Raw genomic sequence first — 25712 nt, forward strand, 5'->3', positions numbered from 1 at the left:
TAAGCTCTGATATAACAATTGCCATGTCCACTGTTTCGTTATGTGCATGGGCCGTGCTGAAAGCCTACCTCTATGACAACCATTTTACTTCCATGGATATTTCTCCCTTCCCATACATGAATTCCTGGAAATGTATATATAATATATGGATTTTCTATGATTAGGGAAAATGTGATGTTTTGCAATCACTGTATCTGATTCTAAAATGTTGCTCTCCTGTGTGAATAGCTAAATCCATGTAACTGAGCCATCCATAGCTATCTATGAGGATTCTGCAAAACCTGGGTAGCCCCAAGGGTCTTATGAACAACCTAAATAAAGCATTATTTTGGGACTGTGCAAATGACAAAGAAATTAAGGCCATTCTGATCTCAACCATCATTTTGGGTTTCCATAGCCACCACAATGCATGTGGAAATGCCCAGCTTGTGATGTGGCAGCCAGGATGACAAGGAGGTGGATACAATAGTGACAGTATTGAGTGGGAGAGGCATGAGCAGGTGGGGGTAAGGATGCTGATGAGAGGGGCAACAACAGAAAACAGAAGGAAGGAGAAGCAGCACCAGTGGCAGGAAGGAACAAGTAATGGGAAATATGGAATTTCCTCTTTGCTGCAAGTCCTTGTGGGTACCTCGTTTGTTCCCTAAAAGAAAGAAAAAAGAAATTACTGTATTTGAGTAGATGGAGATATATATAGTCAGAGTATATGAACTGTTTCTTCCTTTAACTTTTTATCGTTTTAAGTACTACTTGCTGAAACATGAGTATTCTACTGCTGAACTAGATATGGGAACTATTTCATTTGATGTTTGACATTTTTATACTGCTGGTGGTATTCCTTTAGTGGATTATGGCTGTAATCCTAAAAACACTTTTCTGGGAGTAAACCTCATTGAATAAAATGGAACTTACTCCTGAGTAGACCTGCTTAGGCTTTCTCCCTTCATGTTTTAAATGGCTTTCTATAGATTTTCCGGACAATAAGTGCTTTTATAGTCTGATGTTTGTATATTTATATTCAGTTGTAAATGGCTTTGAGGTATGCAATCTATATAAATAAAAGGATCTGTCCATCTGAGGTATGCCTAACTCATCAGAAAATGAAGCTAGGAGTCTCGACATTGGCAATCAGCTTCAGGATGATCATGGGAGTTGCAGTGCCAAACATGAATTGAAATGGAACATCCTGGACCCTGAAGTCCCCAGAAACCCTCAGCATGGTTTACTTTGGGAGGCATAACTCATCCAAAACTAATGCTAGGAACCTCAAAATGGGTCACTGGCTTCAGAATGATGGTGGGTGTAGCAATGCCCCAAATGAAACTCATTGTCCAGAATATCAACAGACCCTCCCCCCCACCCATGTCAATTGAAGCAAACATTGTTCGTGGAAGCCATAACTCATCCAAAAAGAAAGGTACATGTTTGAAAATAGACCAAGTTCAGAATGATGATGGGAGCTGCAGTGCCAAAAATAAAGGGAATGGGGACATTCTGGCCCAGGTTATCTCCAATAGCCCCCTGATGCTATGTACAATGGAAGCAAAGGTTGTCTGCGGCAAGCAGAGGTCATCAGAAAATAAGGTTAGGAGCCTTAAAATTTCCCAATAGCGTCAGGATGATCATGGGAGTTGCGGTGCCAAAAATGGAGGGAACCAGAACATCCTGGCCTGGCTGATCCGCAAATCCCATCCTCCTCCATCACTCTATTTGCAATGGAAGCTGAGGTTGTACCATTCCATTGAGGTCATGTGCATAACCCAGGACCCTTAGAGGTTAAAAAGAAATGTGTGCTTAAAAAGAAATGTGTGTCTGTGAGAAAGTGGTCATCTTCTCATTTGGTCTACAATCACATATGTGGGAAACCTGAGTGTAGGAAATAAACCTCTTTTTTTCAATCTCTTGCTCCTGTTCTAGAAGGAGCTGCTTATTTAGGTTTAAACATACCAGTTTGAAGGAGGTGACACACATAAAGATTCTGAAGAATTATTTAAACAAATGGATGAAACACGTAGACAAGTAAATAACAGAATACTAAGCTCCAGGATATATTGATGCAGAGAGAGAGGGTTTATTGAGTGAGACATAAAATACACTCAAATAGAACACTATAGAGCAAGAGCATGAAATAGCACTGGATACTAGAATATCCACAGCAAATGTAAATATTCCACATGCCTACACTCTTATGCAACATGAACATGCATGAAAGAGTAGACTGGGGATTTAGAGAAAAGCTGCAGTAGGAAAAACAGAGAGATAGATTACATATCATATCATTAGGATCCTGAATTGAGAAGTTATTTAGCAAATCTCCAAGCATCCAGTCAGCTGATGGCCTTTGAACCTATTAACCCTTTTAAGGTACTCATTTGGGTACAGACAGATACGTGCAAGGGATAAGGATCATGCTTGGTATTAGACTCATGCATTTCTTTCATTATGAATTGCAATAATTACAAAACTGTGTTCCATAATCGTCATAATTAAGATGAAAATGAAACATATTCCCTACATGTAAATTGGCAGTTAGATGTGCCAGGAAGCAGGTAGGTGGACACAGGCCATCTGAAAACAATTCAGTATGTGCTTGAAAGGTTACAGGCAGGACTTAGGAACTACCATTATAGAGCTGATGGGATCTAAAAACCATCTGGCTGTTTTCACTGTAGGCGCTTAAAGAGAGCTGGCCAGAACCTTCCTACTCTGACAACCTGCAATGATGATTCACCAATATCCTCCTCTAAGAGCTCAAGATACCTGCAGCCTAGGATTGCCAACCTCCAGGTGGTGGCTGGAGATCTTTTGCTATTGCAACTGATCTCTAGCTGATAGAGATCAGTTCACCTGGAGAAAATGGCTGCTTTGGCAACTGGACAATATGGCATTGAAATCCCTCTCTCCAAACCCTGCCCTTCTCATGCTCCATCCCCAAAACATCCAGGTATTTCCCAACCTGGACCTGGCAACCTTACTACAGCCTCGGCCCGAACTGAAAATCAGCCGAATTTCCCCTGATTCGGTGGTTTTTAGTTCGGGAGGAACCGAACTCAAAACTGGCGGGCAACCGGGGGGGGGCCGAATTCAGCGAGTTCGGGAGTTCGCGAATAAATTCAGCAAAATCAGTAAGCAGCATAACTGTCAGTAAGCAGCATTCTCCTCCCCCGGCCAATCGGTGGGCAAGCTGGGTCTTCTTCTGGCCAATCAGTCAGGATTGAGTACTGGAGGAATCAGCTGATGTGCGGCCCGGCCAGGGAGAGAGAGAGAGAGAGCGAAATCCTTGTGTGTGTGGGGGGGGTGCTTGTGCACATTTGCTCCTTTCTGTGGCTGCAGGGGGCGTATTTTGGGGGGTACAGACACAAAACTTTTAGTGGAGCTTCAGATGAAGCTTCTTAAGATACCCCCCAAGTTTTGTAAACATTGGGTCAGGGGGTCCCGAGATATGGGCTCCCCCCTTTTTATTTCCATGGCTGCAGGGGGTGCATTTTGGGGGGTACAAACCCCAAACTTTTAGTGGAGCTTCAGATGAAGCTTCTTAAGATACCCCCCAAGTTTTGTAAACATTGGGTCAGGGGGTCTCGAGATATGGGCTCTCCCCCTTTTCCCTCCCCCCTTTTTCCATTTATGTGGCTGCAGGGGGCGCTTTTTTGGCGATATAGCCCCCAAACTTTTAGCATAGCTTCAGACAGTTATTCTTAAGATACCACCCAAGTTTTGTAAAGATGGGTTCAGTGGGGGCAGAAATATCGCCTCCCCCCTTTTCTCTTTCCGTGGCTGCAGGGGGCGCATTTTTGGGGGTGCAGATCCCAAACTTTGAGCGGAGTTTCAGACCAGTGTTCTTAAGAGACCACCCAAGTTTTGTGAACATTGGGTCAGGGGGTCCCGAGATATGGGCTTTCCCCTTTCCCCTTTCCCCTTTTCCCTATTGGGATGAATGGATCAGCGAGCTGATCCTGTGTGCATCTTCTCCAGAGCAAAACGTCCCGTGCCTAATTGGAATCATCTTGGATTACAAGTCCTCCCCAGCCCCTCCTGATGGAACAGAAGACAGCCACAGTAAGACCCCTTTGGGGGCTTTAATCTATAACTTTTCTCCTGTGTATGTGTGTGTGTGTGGGGGGAAAGCAGAGTCTGTGTGTGTGTGGGGAGGGAGCACTTTCTGTGGGTGGGGGGGAAGCCAAAGGGGGCTGTCGTCGGTTCTGCCTGGGGTGTGTGTTCCCCCTCGAGTCTCTCGCTCCCTGGTTTGAGGGGGGAGGTTTCAGTTGTGTGTCTTCTGGTTTTTCCCTGTTGCAAAGGTGTTGTTTTACAAGGTTGAGTTGCTTTGCAAACTGTTGTCGGGGCTGGGAGCTTTGTGCGTGGGCGGCAAGCTCTGCTGAGAGATGCACATTAAGGGTGGGGGGGACCCCTTTCAGGGCACATATCTCAGCCCCCCTGACCCAATCTTTACAAAACTTGGGGAGTCTTTCAATAAACGTCCTTTGAAGCTCTGCTGAAAGTTTGGGACCTCTAACCCCAAAAATTCCCCCCCCCCCAGAGCCACGGAAAGGCGCGATTGTGTTTTTAATGGCTTTATTCGGCCGAATTTTTTTTCTGAACTTTGAATTCCCGCCGAATTGAACGGATCCGAAGTGGGGGAGTTCGGACTTCGGCACATCCCGAATCTAAACAGGCCGAATTCGGCCGAATCTGAACTATACCGAATTTTTTAAAATTCAACAGCCCTACTACAGCCATATACTCTACCTCCTGCTATCTTACTGCATGGAATGGATCGTATCCTTATCTGCTATGGAAGGCCTGGAATAGTGCAAGATACTCAGCTTTTGAAGCAAAAATTGGTGAGACATTCAGAATTTTGCAGAAATCTAGATCTGTTAATTTGAGAGGCAATTTTGTCCATGTAGTTCATTTACCAGATTTAATACAACCTGGAAGAGAGAGAAAAATTACCATAGATGCCTGAAATCCCACTCATATTGTATATAAAACATATATCCTGATCGCTGTTTAGTGCTATGGCATGAAACAACTTGCATGAAATGCTATGGCATGAAACAACTTGCATGAAATGCTATGGCATGAAACAACTTGCTAAAGCTGCCGAATGATAATTAAATGATCTATGAAGGGGTTATTGGTTTGTTTGTTTGCTTGCTTGCTTACAAAATTTATCCGCCAAAGCAGCTAACAATTAAAAATATACATGATAAAAATACATGATGAAACCATTAAAATAAACCTCTCACAAAAATACCTCATTACAACAACTTGAAAAAGAGTTTAAAAAGAGAGTTAAAATACTTATGAGACAGTTAAATACATATAAAATATAAAACATTGGTTAGGAGGAAGAGATAGGGTTGTCAACCTCCAAGTACTAGCTGGAGATCTCCTGCTATTACAACCGATCTCCAGCCAATAAAGATCAGTTCACCAGGAAAAATGGCTGCTTTTGCAGTTGGACTCTATAGCATTGAACCCCCAAACCCCACCCTCCTACACCCACCTCCCCAAACCCCATCCTCCTACACCCACCAGCATGGTGGAGTGGTTAAGAACGGTGGTTTGGAGCGGTGGACTCTGATCTGGAGAACTGGGTTTGAGCGGCAGATGCTAATCTGAAGAATCAGGTTGGTTCTCCTACACATGAATCCAGCTGGGTGACCTTGGGCTAGTCACAGCTCCTTCAGCCCCACCTACCTCAAAGGGTGTCTATTGTGGGGAGGGGAAGGGAAAGTGATTGTTAGCCAGTTTGATTAAGTGGTAGAGAAAGTCAGCATATAAAAACCAACTCTTCTTCTTCCCTCCTCGGGCTCTACTCCAAAAAACTGCCCATTGGTGGCAAAGAGGAACCTAGGGCTGTTGAAAAAAAAAATCGGTATAGTTCGGATTCGGCTGAATTCGGCCCGTTTTAATTTGGACCGTGCCGAAGTCCGAACTCCCTCGCTTCGGATCCCTGGATATTCGGGGCGATCTGGAGTTCGGAGGGAAATTCGGCCCCCGCGCGCCTTCAGGGGGATTCCCTGAAGGCGCTCGGGGGCCCTTTAAACAGATCTGCGCCTCCCAGCTGGGAGGCGCAGATCTATTTAAAGCCCCCCCAGCCCTGCCGGGACTCCCGGCAGGGCTGGCGGGGGGCTGGCAAGACCAGACCCCCACACACACACCCTTCCAGCCCTGCCAGGACTCCCGGAAGGGCTGGGGGGGGCTTCAAACAGATCTGCGCCTCCTGGCCAGAAGCTCCCTGGAGGCACGCGGCGGGTCTTTAAACAGATCTGCACCTCCCGGCCGGGAGGCGCAGATCTGTTTGAAGCCCCCCCCAGCCCTGCCGGGAGTCCCAGCAGGGCTGGAAGGGGGTGTGGGGGAGTCTGGGCTTGCCAGCCCCCCACCAGCCCTGCCGGGAGTCCCAGCAAGGCTGGGGGGGGGCTTTAAATAGATCTGCGCCTCCTGGGAAAGGGGGGACCTGGCAACCCAACCAAGGGACAACCTTAGCTCATCATCCTTGTGTGCTGTTTACTATGTGGCCATAGTCTACCTAGGGTCCTTATGTGGTCCTTCTCAAGGTGGCACTTCCTGCTGCATGTCTGTCTGGAATGCCATAAGGCAAGCAAAACAACTGACCAGGCATTGATGTTCTAACACAAAACAGCTACCAGCCTCTTCAGTAGATGTTACTGGGCTGGCTGGCATCAAAAGGTCACCAGAGTTGATCTGTGGCTGCCAATTTATGTACATCTGTGGCTCTCAATTTATGTACATATGCATGTCAAGATGCAGCCATCACCCACATACTAAATATTTGACACATAGAGCTGTTGAGTAGGGGGATACAACCTAAAAAACAAAACAAAACAAACCTCTAATTGTATGTATGCACATTTATTTTTAACATGTCCCTCAAATAAGGAAACAATAGGTACAGTGATTTTTCTAGTGACAGGTATCAAAAAAACAGAGGCTGATATGTAGCAGTTGAAGTAAATGTATTGTTATCCGGGCTGTGTAACCGTGGTCTTGGTATTTTCTTTCCTGACGTTTTGCCAGCAACTGTGGCAGGCAACTGAAGGACAGTGTCTCTCAGTGTCAAGTGTGTAGGAAGAGTAATATATAGTCAGAAAGGGGTTGGGTTTGAGCTGAATCATTGTCCTGCAAAAAGTAACAACGGTAATGTGCTAATCATTATCCTGTAAGTATCAAGATAATGTGCTAATACTTACAGGACAATGATTAGCACATTAGCTTTGATACTTTTTGCAGGACAATGATTCAGCTCAAACCCAACCCCTTTCTGACTATATATTACTCTTCCTACACACTTGACACTGAAAGACGCTGTCCTTCAGGGTTACTCCTCTGAAGATGCCTGCCACAGCTGCTGGCGAAACATCAGGAAAGAAAATACCAAGACCACGGTCACACAGCCCGGATAACCTACAAGAACTAATGAACTCTGACCGTGAAAGCCTTCGACAATAAATGTATTGTAATTCAAAATTAACTTAAAATGCACTTTGCCCATTTTCAGTGTATTAGAAAAACAGATGTACTGGCATTAACAGCCTGTTTATTCTTCGCTGAAAAGTAAATCTATTTTCAAACTCTGTTTAGTACATAATCATTAGGGCCTTTCCTGAATCAGAATGTTATTTTTTTTAATCAGCAACATCTATTTTAAAAAAAAATTGCTCTGGTTTCTCTGAGCAGCCATATGCAATTAACACACATCCTAATTAACAAGATACCTTGTGCATAGCAGTTAGCAGAGCAGATGATTTAAAAAAATGTTACCTGAAGTAATTGTAGGGAAGAACATCTATAACTGTCTCCCTCGGGGCGGGAGCGTTATGATGGCTTCTCCAAGGTCCCCAGGCAAACACAAAAGGCCTAATTAGCTTTGCCAATTAGCTTTGCTAATTAGCTTTGCTGATGAGCGGAGAAAGTAACTCGGCAACAAACTCGGGAGCTGAACTGTGCATGGGAGTCCCTAAGGGGACCAGTGACAGACAGGTGAGCAGGAAACAGCGGGAGACATCGTTGATGTGGGTGGCTTCTTCACCCAGCAAACCAAGGCGGAGGCCTACTCTTGTTCCACACATTGTTACTGAGTCAGAATGCATTTCCAATTTACAGCAACTGTTAAACTATTAAACAAACGCACAGTGCACAAGTACCTCACTGTAAAGCTAGGATGGCCAACTGTATTTTGCCATGAAGATAATTCACAGCGGGTAGCCATGTTAGTCTGTCTGCAGTAGTAGAAAAGGGCAAGAGTCCAGTAGCACCTTAAAGACTAACACAAATATTTCCTGGTAGGGTATTCATGGCTCATTACCAATGCTGATTTCTCCACACCCATCTCTCCCCTGGACATCACAGACTCTTCTGCATACCACACCTCATCCCATCACGCCTGCTATTCACATTGACATACTGTTAACATTTACATACTAATGCTTGTCTGAATTCACTCTCCTCTACTTAAAGACAGATGGATTCACATTCTAGCTGTATCTGAAGAAGTGAGCTGTGGCTCACGAAAGCTCATACCCTACCAGAAAATATTTGTGTTAGTCTTTAAGGTGCTACTGGACTCTTGCCCATTTCTACTACTGTATTTTGCCACACAGCCAAACACTCTCAGGCTCTTAAAAAAAAGGGGGGGAGTTAAATATTTAGGGTTGCCAGGTCCCTCTTTGTCACCGGCGGGAGATTTTGGGGGTGGAGGCTAAGGATGGCAGGATTTGGGGAAAGGAGGGACTTCAATGCTATAGAGTCCAATTGCCAAAGCGGCCATTTTCTTTGGGTGAACTGATCTTTATGGGCTGGAGATCAGTTGTAATAGCAGGAGATCTTCTGCTATTACCTGGAGGTTAGGAAGTCAGTACAGGAGCGAAAGAGGGTAACAAGGTGCAACTATTTAATATTAAGGCTACCAACTATCTACATCACAACTGTGTACAAAACTAACACATACACACAAACAACAGCAAGTGGAACCTACAAATGATATGAAAAAAGTCATCATTCATGGAGAGAAAGTTCAAGGGGAAATTTCTTGGAAAATCTCCAACCCTCCGTGGGAAGCAGTATGTAACCTACACTTTGTGAAAATGTAAGAAGAGTACCCAATGCAGGACTGATGAAGAATGTATATATAAGAATATGAAACAGCCATATCCTCATTGGAACCTTCACCTCTTCTAAACAAGAATATCAGCATAACAACTTAACAACGACCTATATACACTACTGGAGATTTTCCAACACATTTTCCCTTGAACTTTCTCTCTATGAATGAGGACTTTTTCATGTCATTTGTAGGTTCCACTTGCTGTTGTTTGTGTGTATGTGTTAGTTTTGTACATAGTTGTGATGTGAATAGTTGGTAGCCTTAATATTAAATTGTTGCACCTTGTTACCCTCTTTCGCTCCTGTACTGACTTCCTAATCTCCTTGATATTAGTACAGTGGTGTCTATTTTTCTTTCCATTACCTGGAGGTGGGCAACTCTGTAAAATATTGGATACATTAAAGTTGTAGCACATGTGAGCATGGGCATAGCGAAGGTATTATATGCAAAAGAAAACTCAACAATAAATCTAACGATAAATCATTTCCTCTCTTTCACACACACTGAAGTATTTTGTTTGTTTTATTTTATAATTTGCTTAGGACATAAGATGGAAACAAAATGTGATCATTATGCCCCAATAAGAATTTGGTCGAGGCACCATGATCCCAATAGAATGGCTTTGTGGCCAGTGTTGATAGGGTAGCCAGCTCCGGGTTGGGAATTACCTGGAGATTTTGGGGCAGAGCCTGAGGAGGGTGGGGTTTTGGAAGGGGAGGGATTTCAATGCCATAGATTCCAGTTGTCAAAGCGGCCATTTTCTTCAGGTGAACTGATTTCTATTGGCTGGATTGTAATAGCAGGAGATCTCCAGCTAGTACCTGGAAGTGTTAAGCACCTCCGCTGTAGAGGATTGTGTCTCGATAACAGTGACAAAGGTGTTTTATCATAGCCATTACATTCTTCTCTCACGTTTTCCTCCAAGGAGATTGTGTGTGTGTGTGTGTTAAGTGCTGTCAAGTTGTTTCCAGCTCATGGTGACCCTATGAATCAATGTCCTCCAAAGTGTCCTATCCTTAACTGCCTTGCTCAGCTCTTGCAAATTGAGGGCCATGGCTTCCTTTATAGAGTCAATCCATCTCTTGTATGTATCCAAGGAGTTTGGAGTGGCTTAAATGACTCTCTTTTCCTCCATTTTATCTCACAGCAATACCAGTGATGTAAACTACGTTGAGACAGAGATAGTATGACACTGGCCAAAGGTCACCCAGTGAATTTTTGGGCTGAGTTGGCGATTTGAATGATAATCCAACATTCTAGCCATTGTACCACTCTGGCTCTCTTGTCCTTTCACATGTTCATAAGTCAAGTATACTAAGCAGATGAGGAGAAGCAAGAACATGCTTGTTGTATGCAAAAGGGCAATGAATGTAGGTCCTGTATGTGCAATCTGTTAGGATGGCCAATTGCACAAAGAGAACATAGGCATATGCAGCTTATGTGTACGTAGCCTAGGATGGTAGCTCCAGGTGGCATCTGGAGATCTCCTGGGATTACAACTGATCTCCAGGAGATAGAGAACATCTCACCTGGAGAAAATGGCTGCCTTGGAAGGTGGACTCTATGACATTATAGCCCACTGAAATCCTTCCCCTTCCCAAACCTCACCCTCTCCAGGCGCTACACCTCCCCCCCCCTCAATCTCCAGGTATTTCCCAAGTCTGAGCTGGCAACCCTAGTGTAGGCTTTTTGAACCCTAGTGTAGGCTTTTTGAAGTGTTAAATGTCTTAGAGGCAACCCTAAACTCACCCAGAAGTTATAAATGATATGTTCATTCTGTGAACCTGGTGTCAGTCAAAACTTAACCTCTTTTGGAAAATCTGTGAGTAAAATTGATGTTCCCTAGGATTTCACTTGTTGTTTTTAGTATCTTTTTTTAAAAAAATGTTGCGTTGTCGGAGATGTTTTTGTTTACCTCGTAAATATGCCTTGAGATTTTTTAAAATTTAAAATAGCCTAGACATTTTCCAACTGTATAAATTATTGGAAATATAGCCCCTAGTTGGAAGTCTATGAGGTACTCTGTTTAAAGAGTCATCCGTAGTGGCAAGTTACTCCCCCTTTAGCAAATACAGGAGTAACCAAGTGGCCAGATAATTATTTAGGAAGTGGCCTAGAAATGCTTTGCATATTCTCTGCAGGAGACCAAAAGTAACAAAATACAAGTACTTTATTTTCCTGGAATGGCAAAGAATCCTTTTGGTGTTCTTTTTTTCAAAATCTTAGTTTATACTGGAGTTTATACCACACAGATCTCAGTCTGCCTATGGCTAAGAAGACATCGTTTTAGAGCTTAACCACAAACGTGTGCCTCTTCTGCCAATACCATAAACCAATCGGCTTCTGAAAGAACAGCCTATGAGACAGAGTTATTCCCAACCTGCCTGTAGGACTTCTAAACCCTATCTGAAGAAGGGGCAGTTAAACTATTCATTTTTACACTACACACTTTCCCTCCCATATTCCTCTCTGGATTCCAAGGGACCTGATTGATCACTTCTGTCTTCTCCAATACAGCTAAAAGGGGAATGGTGAATAAAAGGGGGGAAAGGGACTGATTTAGCACTTTCTGTGACAGACCCTTAATTTTATGGAACATTGGCTCATTGTGAATCTGTGATTCTATAAGCATAATATGCCATTTAACTATTGAATCTTGCTTTTGCAAATAGCTTTGCTTATTTAGAGGTGCCTTCCTTCTTAACAAGAGTAACTATAAAGAAACATAGGGCGAAAACGTATAGCGCTTTAGCCTTGTTTATTTCCTGTTTCAGCCAGGATTCAGCCAGGATCGAACGCATGCGTCTTTGCCGAACGTGCGTTCGATCCTGGCTGAATCATGGCTGAAACTGAATAAAGTGACCATGCGTTTTTGACCATAGTTGAAAAAAAGAGATTTGAGTGAAAATCACAGTCAATTAAATATCTTTGATATGTCATTCAGGACAACTGTGGATTGAATTCAGAGAGTCCAATTCCCTTGTTTATTATAGTTGCTATCCCACACAGCTATTTTGCAGGACCCATGAGCTCAAGCATAGAGCTTTTGGTAGTCAAAAGGGATCCCTTCTCCTCTTTTCTCAAGGAGAATAGCTGGTTGAATCCTACCCTATGTCTGTTTTTTTTCCCTTTAAAAAAAAAAAAAAAACCCTCCCCCTAAGATTAAATTTCTGGGTATAAATAACAATAACCAGAGCCAGTGTGGTATAGTGGTTAAGAGCAGTGGACTCCAATCTGGAGAACCGGGATGGATTCCCCACTCCTCCACATGAGTGGCAGACTCTAATCTGGTGAACTGGATTAGTTTCCCCACTCCTCCACATGAAGCCTGCTGGGTGATTTTGTGCTAGTCACACTTTTCTCTGAACTCTCTCAGCCCCACCTACCTCACAAGTTGTCTGATGTGGGGAGAGGAAGGGAAGGCAATTGTAAGCTGGTTTGAGACTCCTGAAAGGTAGAGAAAATCAAGGTATAAAAACCAGCTCTTCTTTTCTACCCACTTTTGTTATAAATGGATCACATTGATTAACTTTATGGCACAATCTTCCCAATCATATTTCTTAAAGCTTCTTTGACTTCTTTGTTTCTCAGGCTGTATATGAATGGGTTGATCAGAGGAGGCAACACTACATAGAGGAGAGAGGAAAATTTCTGCAGATCTCGCTTTCCTTCAGTCTTTGGCAACATATATACCATCACTAGAGACCCATAGAAAATACAAACCACTAGCAAGTGAGATGAGCAGGTCAAAAAGGCCTTTTGTCTGCCACACACAGAAGGAATTTTCAACACCGCCACTAAAATATATATGTAGGATGTCAAGGTTAGAAGAAAAGGACAAAGTGTAAACAGGACAGCCACAACAAAGCCCATGATTTCTGTCAAGGTTGTGTCGCTGCAAGTGAGTTTTAGGAGTGGGTAGTAGTCACAAAAATAATGATCCATTTCATTGGGGCCACAAAATGATAACCGCAACAGCAAAAGGAATAATATAAAAAAAGCTAAAAATCCATTGATCCAGGATGCAACTGCTAATTGGATGCAAGTCTGGGTCTTCATGACAGTTTCATAATGTAATGGTTTGCAGACTGCGAGATACCTGTCATAAGACATCATGCAGAGCAAGCAACATTCTGTTGCTATCAAAGAATCACAGAGATACCACTGAGTGAGGCAGCTGCTGAAGGAAATCAGTTTGTCCCCAGTCAGGAGAGCTGAAAGCATCTTCGGAAATATAGTGGTGCTATAACAGACATCCATGAAGGAGAGGTTCCCCAAGAAGAAGTACATGGGAGTATGAAGGTGCCGATCGAACAAAACTAGCCCGAATATGAGAAGGTTTCCAGTTAGAGTCACAATGTAAATCACTAGAAATATCAGGAAAAGAGGGATCTGCATGCCATAAAGTTCTCCAAGTCCCAGAAGGATGAATTCTGTTATCCTTGTCTCATTTCCCGACATCATCATATGTAAATAATCAAGTCCTGTTGAAAAAGTAACATGCAATAATTTTAAGATATTGTGATGGAGGAAGAATGAAGGTTGCGTCCAAGGCCTTTTATCTGCAAAGTGAGAAGTGGCTGGAGGAAAGAGTCATGTTCCAGCAGAAGTAGCATAAAACTACTGAAGGAAGCATCAACCACTGGAACATGTACCCTCACTTAGTGAAAGAAAGTGATTGTTCCTATCATGACTCTCTTTTTTCAGTTGAAATTCTGACCAATTTATGATGTTTGTAGAAGAGATCAATTGGCAAGTGTATACTGTACATTCATCCATGCAGCTGCCTTAATATGATTTGCCAACATTTTTTCCCCACTGTAGTATTGTATAGAACCCCACAATGAGTCAGCATCTTGCAACCTACATGTAGCATTCTGTGGTTGTGTGTAAATGAAGAAGATAAGAAGAGCCCTGCTGGATCAGATCAGTTGTCCATCTAGTCCAGCATCCTGTCTCACAAAGTGGCCAACCATTTCCTATGGAAAGTCACCAACAAGACATAGAGGCTGAGGCCTTCTTCTGATGTTGCTTCTTGGCATTGCAATTCAGAAATTGACTGCCTCTGAACATGGAGGTTCCCTTAGTCACCTTGGCTACTAGACACCTTGGCTACTAGAGGATAGAACTCTCCTCCATGAATCTGTCTAATCCCTCTGGCAGCAAATACCACATTTTAATCACTTTAATCACTTTATTTCCTTTTGTCAGACCTGAATCTACTGCCCATCAGCTTCATGGGATGCCATTGAGTCCTAGTATTTTGGGAGAGGGAGCATCAGGATACCTTGGACTTTGAGGAAGGCCCTGGGAATGATACCCCATTGGTCACTTGCAGTCCATCTTAATATATATTTTATTTTCTACACTTATACATTAGGTATGCTATTCAAGGAATGTATGCTTGTAAAATTTAAATCTTTGTCCTTATATTCATCATAAAATATTGATGCAGAGGCTATATTTATTTACTTCATTTATACCCCACGTGTCTACCTAATGTGGACCATCATGTCTTACATTGTGCTCCTCTCCTCCATTTTACCTCACAACCTCTGTGAGGTAAGTTAGGCTGAGAGATATCACTGGCCAAAGGTCACCCAGCAAGCTTCCAAGGCAGACTAGGGATTCAAACCTTTTATCCCAGATACTTATCCAACACTTCAACTGCTACAAAACACTGGCTAATAATAAAGTTTTAAAGACAATAAAGCTATATGGGGGACTAGTTACTGCACAGAATGCCAAACTACAAAAAGGAAAACAGGTTCAAATTCCAGTTCAACTGTGAAACTGATTGAATGGACTTGGGATGGTCACCCCTTCTTACTCGAACATATCTTACATGGTAGTTGTAAACAAAGAGTTTGAACCATGTACACTGGCCTGATACCGTGGAAGAACAGGATTTTAAAAAAAGTGATATGACATAACTTATCCAGTTTGGCCATCTTGGTTCAGAATTATCCCACCTTATCTTTCAAAGAATGTTCGGGCATATTACACTGATACAGAGTTGTCGAGGTCCATTCAGTTTAGTACACAACTAAGCAAGGACTTCACCCCAGGCCTCTAAACTTTACTCAGAATACCACACTGCTTTTCCAATATCATAGCAGTGCAACCAAATGCATGTTCAACTACTTTTTTACTCTTCTTGGAAGACACAGCGACTTTGATCTTTTTCTGTTGAGAGAATCCATCCACCTTTCTACTAGCTGACATTTCCACTTGCTCATTTGATTTTTTTCTGAATTTCGCTTGCCCATACTAAACACTCAACATAATTAAGGCCCCAAATTATGCTTCATTGATAACTCAAGCAAGGAAGCAAAAGATTTCTGGGCAAAGTACTTACCTCACAGATATCTTTTATGCCATCACCAAATCTTCATGCAGAGATTAATTTCAGTGAACAATTTTAGAGCAGTATTAAGCATGGCAGTCTGAGGAATAATATTACTGCCTGGAAGAGATCCCTCAGTGCTGAGAAAATGCATTGTTCCATTTTCCCTTCTCACCTCATTTCATTTAGTATTACTGTACTTCTTAAAATGCATGCCAAAAATATTTAATCAATTCTGATATCCCATGTAACATACTTTGTAGAACATGTAGCGTGAAGATGTATATGTCTCTTCTGGCGTTGTAGTTAAAGAAATCATGAAAGTCTCTATTAATTCCCCAAAAATGTGATGTTTCAGGACTCCAGTTTTCTTTTTAAACTCCAGGCAGACGTGACTGTGCAACCTCCTGGGAAATATTGCCACTCAACAACAAAGTATGATATATTGAAATGGATGGACCTCCTAGCTGGCTGGCTGTTAAGTAGACATTCCTTCATGAAGAAAAAAAGTAGACCAAGCATTGTCACTAAAATGTTACCCTAAAGGAATATTTATCAGTGATCTAGAAGGGTCCCATCAGCAAAACACCAGTGAAATACTGAGGGAAGCTGAAATTATTTGAGTAAGTTCCAAAGCAGATGAGAGAGCGTGAACTCTGTGTATTAATCTTCCCGCATATTTGTCTTCCTTTTAAACAATTGGTACATGAGGTTAAGATCAGTTCTGATGGAAGTTCTGAGGGGAGCTGAAATTATTTCTGCAAGGGTTAAAGTAAATAAGAGAGCTTGAACTCTGTTTATTCATCTTAATGTGTATTTTTTCCCCTTTAAATATCTGGTGCATGAAGTTCAGTTCAAGACTAAAGCACATGAGGGTAGGTTAAAACCAAAGCCTTCATGAACTCCATGGAACTGCTATTTGCCTTACTGGGGATATACACGGACAAGGGTCATGTGGGAAAGAGAGGCTGAAAAAGGAGAAGAATTTGGTGAGGCAATGAAAAAGCTGGTTGGATCTAACCACATGAAAGGAAAAGCAGCAAAAGGGTAGAGGTGAGACAGTTGCTACACACACACACACACACACACACACACATATCCAGAAGTAAAGATTGGAAATGCAAAGGGATCTTTTTCATTTAAAAGGGGGGTGAAGTCATTTTCCCAGAATTCCATTGACATATGTGGAGTTGTCTCATTAGTAAGTGATTTATTGCTTGAGTTTATCACTCGCCAAAAGGTTTTACTATCATAATATGATGAAGTTTTCTCCAATTTAAAATGGAGGAAGTTTTTTGTTTTCCTTTTGTGAACATATTGAGAGTATTGTGTTTTTTCGTAAGTATCACAGTATGAATTCCTGCGTGTTTGATTTTCAGAACTTAGACAAATATATTATTTCGGGTTCTGGTTTATTAAAAAAAAAAGATGGATATGAAGATTTGGCTTTTTCAAATAATCAAAAAAATTTGTGTCCCATAAAACTGAACCTGGAAAATAAATGGTGGTAGCCCAGTGTTTAGATCGCCACCCCCTGCTGCCTCCAAATTTGGAGGCAGCGGGTGGCGGTAATTTGAATGCTGGGCTTCAGGGCAGTGTTTATATCTCCCTCCCCTGCTGCTTCCAAAGTCAGAGGTGGCAGGCGGAGAATTGAACTCTGGACTCCAGCCCCGTTTTACTTGGCTGACACCTCCAAAGTCCATGCAGAAGGAAGCCCCCAAAGCCACGTATAAGAAACAGAATGGCCTTCAATAGCCACTACCCCAGAATCTTACCCATGCGCAACCTGTGGAATATGTGCCCACAGAAAATGCTGCCCCCATCATCCTCTGATGACGCGGGATCAAAAATGTCCAGCAGCTGTTTCCCAATGTGATCCTATGTGTTAAAGAGGATAACATTATAAATGAATTTCACAACTGGGCAATGAGTAGGGATGCAAGTTTCACACTGAGGGGGGTGATCTCCGACTCCTGCTCTTGTGGCCCACTGCCGTTCAGCTAGGCAGCAGGAGGAAATGCCAGGGTGGAATGGGGTGGGGGAAATCAGCATTCCTGGTGCAATTATGTTGCTTTTGGCATGACCCAGAAGTGAGTCATCATGCCAGCTGATGCTCTAGCATTGTCCCAAAACTCTGTGGTTAAATGCATCATGATATCACATCTATGTCATGTCAAAAGCAACATCATCAGAGAAGAGATGCGAATCACCCCCACCCCCAAATGGCAGTCTACCTATTACCCAGGCTTTGCCTGGAAGCTCTAGCAATGAACCCTTTGCCACAATTTTCAACCCCTTTACTTCAACTGAAATGCCCCATCTATGTTACCAGCATGCACACCAACAGAGATAAAATTTTGCAAAACAGCAGTCTACATGCGACTGTAACTACCATGTTCTATCAAAATCTTTGTGAGCAGGGTTTACATTGAACACCAATGTTCCTGTATGTTTTACAATAATAGATTAAAGTATTTTGACATGATCATGCCTATGATCATATCAAGATTCTTGACCATCATTAATGTTCCTTTCTGCATTGATTATGTGAGAATAATGGGGAGATAATGACACAAATGAACTGAAGGAGATGAAAGCGGCAATCAATTGGGCATGCACAGTGTCCTGGATGATATTCAGAATGTTTATTAAGTGGAGCAATGGTAAATTCTAGTGTATCACTTACCTTTTAGAAACAAAATACATACACAATTACACAGTCCATTTATTAGAAGCAAACAAGATGACACAAAACAGCGTGCAAGCTTTCAAGTTCACCAAAACTCTTCTTCAGGCTGGATGTTGCAAGAATAAATACAAGTGAATCTAAAGGGGCGAGGACCTTAAGATGTGTTGATGCCAGCATCCTGTCTGTAATGCTAAGCAAGTCTGGAGGGAGGGCGGGAGTGCTGGGATTTTATACAGTCTAATTTCTACAGTCTGTGAACAAAATGAAGAAGGAGACAGGCATCTGTCTGGGGGAAGCAATCTGCCTGTTTATGCTACTCCTTATCTGTGCACAGCTATGCAGTACACTATTACACACAGCTGTTTGGGAAAGGTCCTTATCAAGCCACAGCCCTGCTACAGAGTGACAGATGAAGAAGGGCAAAAATGGTCTAGTTGAAGATCCACTATTGGCTCCTCTCCATGCAAGGGTGGGGGGAGCTACTGGTTAAAAAATGGCAGCAATTAAAGGGAGCCAAAAAAGCGGATCCTGGGTAATGCCAAATTTTCCAGCATTTTTCGGGCCAGTTTAGCCCCACCACCATTTTCCCCCCATGTGGACTTCAGAAGTGGCAGGCGGTGGAGAACTGAATGCTGAGCTTGGCTGATCCTTGCATTCAGCTCTGTGCCACATATTTTTCGGGTTTATTAAACCTGGAAATTTCTCATTATTCAAAAAAGCTGAATCCTCATATTCGGCTTTTTTGGGATGTTTTTTGAAAATGTCCAGGATTAATAAACCTGAATCTGAAAAATACCAGGATTAAAAGTGTGAACAGCCCTAATATCCACTACAGGACAGTATCTTTCTTGCAAAATCCCCTCATATAGCAGACAATATATATATATGCATGCTCGCTTTTGTGGAAACCGGACTCTGGAATGTCCTGTGATACCTCCTTCCCCTTGAATGGATGTTGCCCCCACACTGTAAAAACATGAGACCTGTGAATTGTGTTCAATGTTAACTTTTTATAAATCTCTTCTTGCACTCAGTAAGATTTCACCTAATAAAAAGGAATGTGGTCCCTTTTAAGCCCCCAATAAGGCTGTGCTGGACATCATGGATTCTGCAGGGACAAAAGCCATGTGGGACACAGGCTGTACTAACAAGGAAAATTGGGTGAAATTTCATGAAAAAAGCTGACAGTACTGTAGCAAATCTTGTGATTCTATAGGCATAATAGAATACAAGTAGCTAAAACCTCAAAATAGACAGAGAGAGGAGCGTTCAACATGCTGCCGCCACCATCTTGACCCCCTAGTCAGGAGAAGATAGTTGGATATCCTGGTAACGAAAGAACACTGTTGGATCGGCATCACATAATAGAATACATACACTGGAATACTGGAATGATTATACTATTGATTCCACAGGAAAAATGCTTGGTTTAGCACCCCCCCTCAACCTAAGTATTTAGAATGATTAAATTAAAATATATAGTGCATGATACATGATCATAATAAGTCAGCTCAGCTGTGCCAGTATTTTGAAAATGCTTCATCAGAATCAATGTGCTAAAGATAAATGACAACATATAGGTTTTTTAAAAATAAATATTATCACATCCACAAGTTTATGGGTTGAGTTTGTAGTGTATAATCCTCCCAATAACATTTCTCAAAGCCTCTTTGACCTCCTTGTTTCTTAGGCTGTAGATAAAGGGGTTGACAAGAGGGGGCAGCACTATATACAAGAGAGAGGGGAATTTTGTCGTCTCTCTCTTTCCTTCAGCCTTCAGCAGCATATATACAATAATTACAGTCCCATAGAAAATGCAAACTACAATCAAGTGAGAGGAACAGGTAGAAAAGGCCTTTTGCCTCCCCGTATTGGCGGGAATTTTCAAGATGGCGGCAATAATATATACATAGGATGTCAGAGTGAGAAGGAATGGAGAAAGCACGAACACGGCAGCCACTGCACGACCCAACAGTGTCATCATTTTGATATCACTACAAGAGAGATTTATAATTGGGGTATAGTCACAAAAATAATGATCAATTTCATTAGGGCCACAATAATTTAATTGTAACATCAGACTAAGTAAGAGCAAAAAGATGGTAAATCCACTCATCCAAGATGCAGCTGCTAACTGGACACAATTTTGAATCTTCATCATTGTTGCATAGTGGAGTGGTTTGCAGACTGCCAGATACCTGTCATAAGACATTGCACAAAATAAACAGCATTCTGTCACTATCAAAACACTACAGACATACCACTGCATGAGGCAGTGGCTGAAAGACATCACTCTGTTCCCAGTCAGAAGATCCGAGAGCATCCTTGGAAATATATTGGAGGTATAGCAAATCTCCAGGAAGGAAATGTTCCCCAGGAAAATGTACATAGGAGTATGCAGGTGCCAATCAAAGAGAATAAGTACGAAGATAAGAATGTTTCCACTCATGGCCACAATGTAAATCACTAAAAACGTCAGGAAAAGAAGAATCTGAAAGTCAGCCAATTCTCTAAATCCCAGAAGGATGACTTCTGTTATTCTTGTCTCATTTCCTAACATCACGATATGCTGACAGTCAACTCCTGTTGAAAAAGTGAAAGGAAAAGAAACAAAAACGAGTAATACTTTTGAGAAAGAACCTAAGGCTTCGATATAATGATCTCACTTTTCTAAAGGAAGAGCTTTTCTCTGCCAGAAGCCTTTTTGCAGCTGAGGAAACTTCATCCACTCAGTGGTGCAGTAATATAATTTAGGAACACAAGACTTAATGGTTTTACGAGGGTTACCTGGTGATGATTCCTTCAAATGCAAAGCTGCAACCTCGTCTTGGGTCTTCCTTGCTCATCTTGCTTCCCCTCCTTCCCAGTATTTCAACCACTGCCTCCACCGGATCAAGACTGTTCATTTACGAGAAGACAGACACTGCATCTAACTTTAACTGTTCCTTTTTCTCACATGAAGATCTGGCCAATCTAAATTGCTTGTGGCAGAAATAATTTGTCATGTTACAAAGATTCGTTTCAGATAGGTACTGTAATCTGACAACTGGCCCCCTTTTCCCATTTGTGGGGCTGAAGCGACGCACACTGAGTGGTCCTGATTGATTTCATTGTTTGTTTTTACCCCTTATATCTATTGTGGCATTGTGTGTGTGTGTTAAGTGCCGTCAAGTCGCTTCCGACTCATGGCGACCCTATGAATGAAAGTCCTCCAAAATGTCCTATCTTTGACAGCCTTGCTCAGATCTTGCAAATTGAAGGCTGTGGCTTCCTTTATTGAGTCAGTCCATCTCTTGTTGGGCCTTCCTCTTTTCCTGCTGCCCTCAACTTTCCTAGCATGACTGTCTTTTCCAGTGACTTTTGTCGTCTCATGACGTGACCAAAATACGACAGCCTCAGTTTAGTCATTTTAGCTTCTAGGGTCAGTTCAGGCTTGATTTGATCTATAACCCACTGATTTTTTTTTTTTTTGGCAGTCCACGGAATCCGTAACACTCTCCTCCAACACCACATTTCAAAGGAATCTATTTTCTTCCTATCAGCTTTCTTCACTCTCCAGCTTTCACACCCATACATAATAATAGGGAATACAATGGCATGAATTAATCTAGTCTTGGTGGCCAGTGACACATCCTTACACTTCAAAATCTTTTCTAGCTCCTTCATGGCTGCCCTTCCCAGTCTCAATCTCCTTCTGATTTCTTGGCTGCAGTCTCCCTTTTGGTTGATGGTGGAGCCAAGGAATAGAAAGTCTTGAACAATTTCAATTTCCTCATTGTCAACCTTACAGTTGTGTAGCGTTACTGCTCTTAAAATCCAGAAATGTGTAAATGCTTATTCTACCTCATCAATGGGAATTGTTTCTACAGTTATGGTTTCAGGCATAACCAGTCTATAACGCGCGCCTAATTTGCCACACCTTCAGAATATAGAACACTGAAATCATAAACTGGAATCCTAAGTAACCATAAACTATTAAGAAGAGCGAAGAGAGGACCTTCCTAGTTCAAGCTAAGTAATTTGTCTGAAACTAAGACATCCAGTTTAGCCAATTCCAAATGGAAAACTTGGAATGTAGTGGGTTAGATCCTACCAACTGTTTTGCTCATGAAAAAGAGAGGTTTTGTTCCATCCCCATCCCGTTTAACCATGAAAAACATTTTACTGCTGATTAGGGGACCTAAAGACATAACTGGACAATGGATCAGGAGTAAAATTGGGCAAGGCTCAGCAAACAGTCTGCCAGGATCCAGTCCAATACCATTTGGAAATACTTTTCTTCCCTGTGTCAGCAATACTGATATGTAATTTGCCAGTTCTAAAATGCAGGTTCCTTTTCTGTTCTTCACTCCAAATGTCTTGATGCAGAAGTGATATAAGTTGTTGAAGCAAACTGCTAGTGGAAATATACATTATTCTGTCCCATAAATCACTTTAATAATCCCCATGACAAAGGTAACCAGGGGATGATTGTGGTGCAGTTGTTCGGGTGACAAAGCGGAGCTTGGAAAGATGAGGTTCAAATCCCCACTCAGCCGCAAAGCTCCTTGAGTTAAGTGGGGCTAGTCAAACTGAGCTTGTTGTGAGGGGTGGAATTGCCTGATCCAAGCAGCTGGCTTCATGGCTAAGCCGAGGTTTCATCTCAGGTCTCCCAGCACAAGTCCAGCACAAATGACTAGACTATACATTATTTCTAATATTAATGGACTGAAATCACAGGCTTTCTCGCTGACCTTTGTGCGATGCAAGCTAGACACAGCTTCCATAGCATGTTTTATACAGTATGTTTTATTGAGTCTTTTCTAGCTGTATTTAAGTTAAACAATGCACAGCATTTTTTAATTCTTCCCCAATTAACAGAATGGTAAATTTATAAATAGTTCTAAACATTGAACAATATTAATATAATTATTGTCCTCAAAGGAATATTTGACTATGGCAACAAAAATATAAATCAACATATCAGTTTTATTTTAAAATGTTATACGGAGCCGACTGCTCATTCTCCAGGGAAATAATATTTATTTGAAAACAGTTAGCCATCTGCCACTGATGTCAAATTAAGAGACTCTTGGATTTTTACAAACACCAATGGGAAATAATGATCTCCCAATCATTCTGAAAGCTTTAAGCCTTCTGAATTTGTCAAGATTCACTGTCCAGGATAGAATACAAATCTTAAACCACAATGGAGGCAGGCCCAGGGCATAGCTTTAAGGTGACTGTACAGGTTGCCATCTTGCCCCCATCAAACCATTCTGAGACTGGAGGGATGTCCAAATGCCCATACAGTCCAGGATGAAGATATGACACATTGAATAGGGATTTAAGAAATGCTTTATTTGTATGACAGAAATGGCCATACTGTTTAGTACATCATGCCTTTTTAATTGCAGGTTATCATCTACCTGGTGTCCTCTGCTGTATATCTGCAAACCATGGTTAATGGTTAAAGCTCCACCCAGCCTTTCCACTACACATTTTTTTTTATCGTTGAGGGTGTAGAAGCAGTAAAAAGAGGTGCAAAGAACCATTGACTATACTGTGCAGCCACTAGGCTTCAATTGATGCTGCCTAACATTAATCCCCATCCTCAGTGTTTTGACCATACAACTTATGCCTTGGTTAGGTGAGCTCCATTCTTCCTAAAATGGCTTGGCTGCTCATTGCAGCCCAGTTTCCTGGTAAAACCTATTAAGTTGATTGGGACTGGCAGGCTGAGAATTCAATCTCCATTCAGCTATGAAATGAATGATTTTGGCCAGTCACCCTCTCGCAGACTAACCTAGGATTCTTGTGAAGGTTAAGTGGAAGTAGGAAGAACTAAGTATATTACTCTGTGATATTAGTCAGCTGAAGGGCAGGATAGACAATGAGATGGTAGTTTGAGGGGATTGCTCATCTCTGCGGCTCAAAATTATCCAACCTCAATCTCACAACAAGCCCTCAGAGATAGAGATGGATCTGCTCACCTCCCCTTGTAGTCCATCAGAAAGACACCTGCTCCATTAAAATGATTTACTTTCACCTATACTTGTTGTACTAGCTGTCTTTTACACTTGTTCCATGTGGAAAAGATCTTTCTTGTGCTGATATGTACTGTAGGTGACCTACTCAACAGGATTAACATTCCAAATGAGATTTCATTAATACTTTGCAGAAAGAGGTCAACGACGTCTGGGTAAAAACTACAGCCGTATTTCAAAGAACCACAAAGCTTTCATGCAGAGACTAACTTCTCATGGCAATTGTCTGCCTTTGTTTTAAGGGGCATCCCTTGTTAGAAGAAGAAGAGTTGGTTTTTATACCCTGCTTTTTCTCTACCTTTAAGAAGTCTCAAAGCAGCTTACAACCTCCTCCCCCCCCCCACAACAGGCACCTTGTGAGGCAGGTGGGGCTGAGAGAGTTCTGAGAGAACTGTGACTAGCCCACTGTCACCAGCAGCCTTCAACATGGAGGAGTGGGGAAACAAACATGGTTCACCAGATCAGAGTCCACCACTCATGTGGAAGAGTGGAAGAATGGGGAATAAAACCCAATTCTCCAGAATTGTCGCTCTTAACCACTACACCATCAGGTTTGGGCAACCATTTTGGCCCCAGTGACTCCAAAATGCAGCATTTACTTGTTGGTGTGCCAGCAAACAAAATGGAGAAAGGCTGAGATTATACTTGTCCAAACACTCTCAGAGTAAGCAAGCAGTTCCACCAGCATCTCAGCAATTTGCCTTGGATTTAGCTAGTGGCTGTGAGGGTCTGTGCGAGGCAATGATAGCTTTCAGTCATACCTGTTGCCTTCTGCTGAACTGTTGGCCCCGGCAATGCTGACTGTGCATTGCTTGCTTGGGCAGAGGTCTGGTGTGCCATTGTTGGCACCCATGCAGGGTGGTGGTGGTCCCCTACCCCTGTTATGGTCCCTGAATTGCTTGATCCTTTTCATCAAGAAGAAACTAAGAAGTATTAAGCAAGCCAGTTTGAGGTGTCATAACATTACCTTTGGGGAGGAATTCATGCAATGCTGAGAAAATGCTCAACCCATTTCTTCTCACCTGATCTCCTTCAGTATTATTGGTTTCCTCCAAACAATGCCTCATATGTGCCTACAATGCTGTTCAAGTTTTGACAGTCTGTGTAACAGGTTTTATAGATTGTATTTCATTAAGATAACCATGCCCAGCATTGTCATAAAGCTAAAGAGACCAACAGTATTTCTAATTTCCCCCTTATTAATGGATGCAACGTTAGGAATAGATTGGGGAAATCATACACGATTAACAGAACAACTACCCTATAGGGAAGATAAAAGTATGTGTGCTAAAATATGAGTCCGTTGGGACAGTTTATTTTTTTAAAAGCTCAAGACAGAACTCTTTAGCCAACAGGGAAATAATATCTTAAAAAAAAAAAATTTTTCACTCCACCTCCTCCAACTTCCCTCTATACTATGTGCCCTGTCCCTAGGGTTGCTATCTTCCAGATGGTGGCTGGAGATCTCCCGCTATTACAACTTATCTCCAGGAAACAGAGATCAGTTCACCTGGAGAAAATGGC

At 42.2% G+C, this 25712-nt stretch overlaps 1 protein-coding gene across 1 annotated transcript; it reads right to left on the reverse strand.

Moving 5' to 3' along the window:
* Nucleotides 1–12658: 12658 nt before the first annotated feature.
* Nucleotides 12659–25028, reverse strand: LOC130493025 (olfactory receptor 6N1-like). Its single transcript, XM_056866799.1, has 4 exons — nucleotides 24950–25028; nucleotides 20588–20745; nucleotides 17249–17351; nucleotides 12659–13611 (listed from the first exon to the last, which is right to left on the reverse strand). Exons 1-4 carry the CDS (start codon nucleotides 25026–25028, stop codon nucleotides 12659–12661), a joined length of 1293 nt encoding a protein of 430 aa, XP_056722777.1.
* Between the last annotated feature and the right edge of the window lie 684 nt (nucleotides 25029–25712).

The sequence above is a fragment of the Euleptes europaea genome, unplaced genomic scaffold (assembly GCF_029931775.1).
Source record: "Euleptes europaea isolate rEulEur1 unplaced genomic scaffold, rEulEur1.hap1 H_4, whole genome shotgun sequence".
Lineage (NCBI taxonomy): Eukaryota > Metazoa > Chordata > Lepidosauria > Squamata > Sphaerodactylidae > Euleptes > Euleptes europaea.

Coding starts and splice junctions, on each gene's coding strand:
- LOC130493025 (XM_056866799.1), bottom strand. CDS start 25,028: ATGGCACACCAGACCTCTGCCCAAGCAAGCAATGCACAGTCAGCATTG. Junction 17,352..20,587: donor GTGGAAACATTCTTATCTTC/GTACTTATTCTC, acceptor TTTAACACATAG/GATCACATTGGGAAACAGCT. Junction 13,612..17,248: donor ATTCCACAGGTTGCGCATGG/GTAAGATTCTGG, acceptor CTTTTTCAACAG/GACTTGATTATTTACATATG.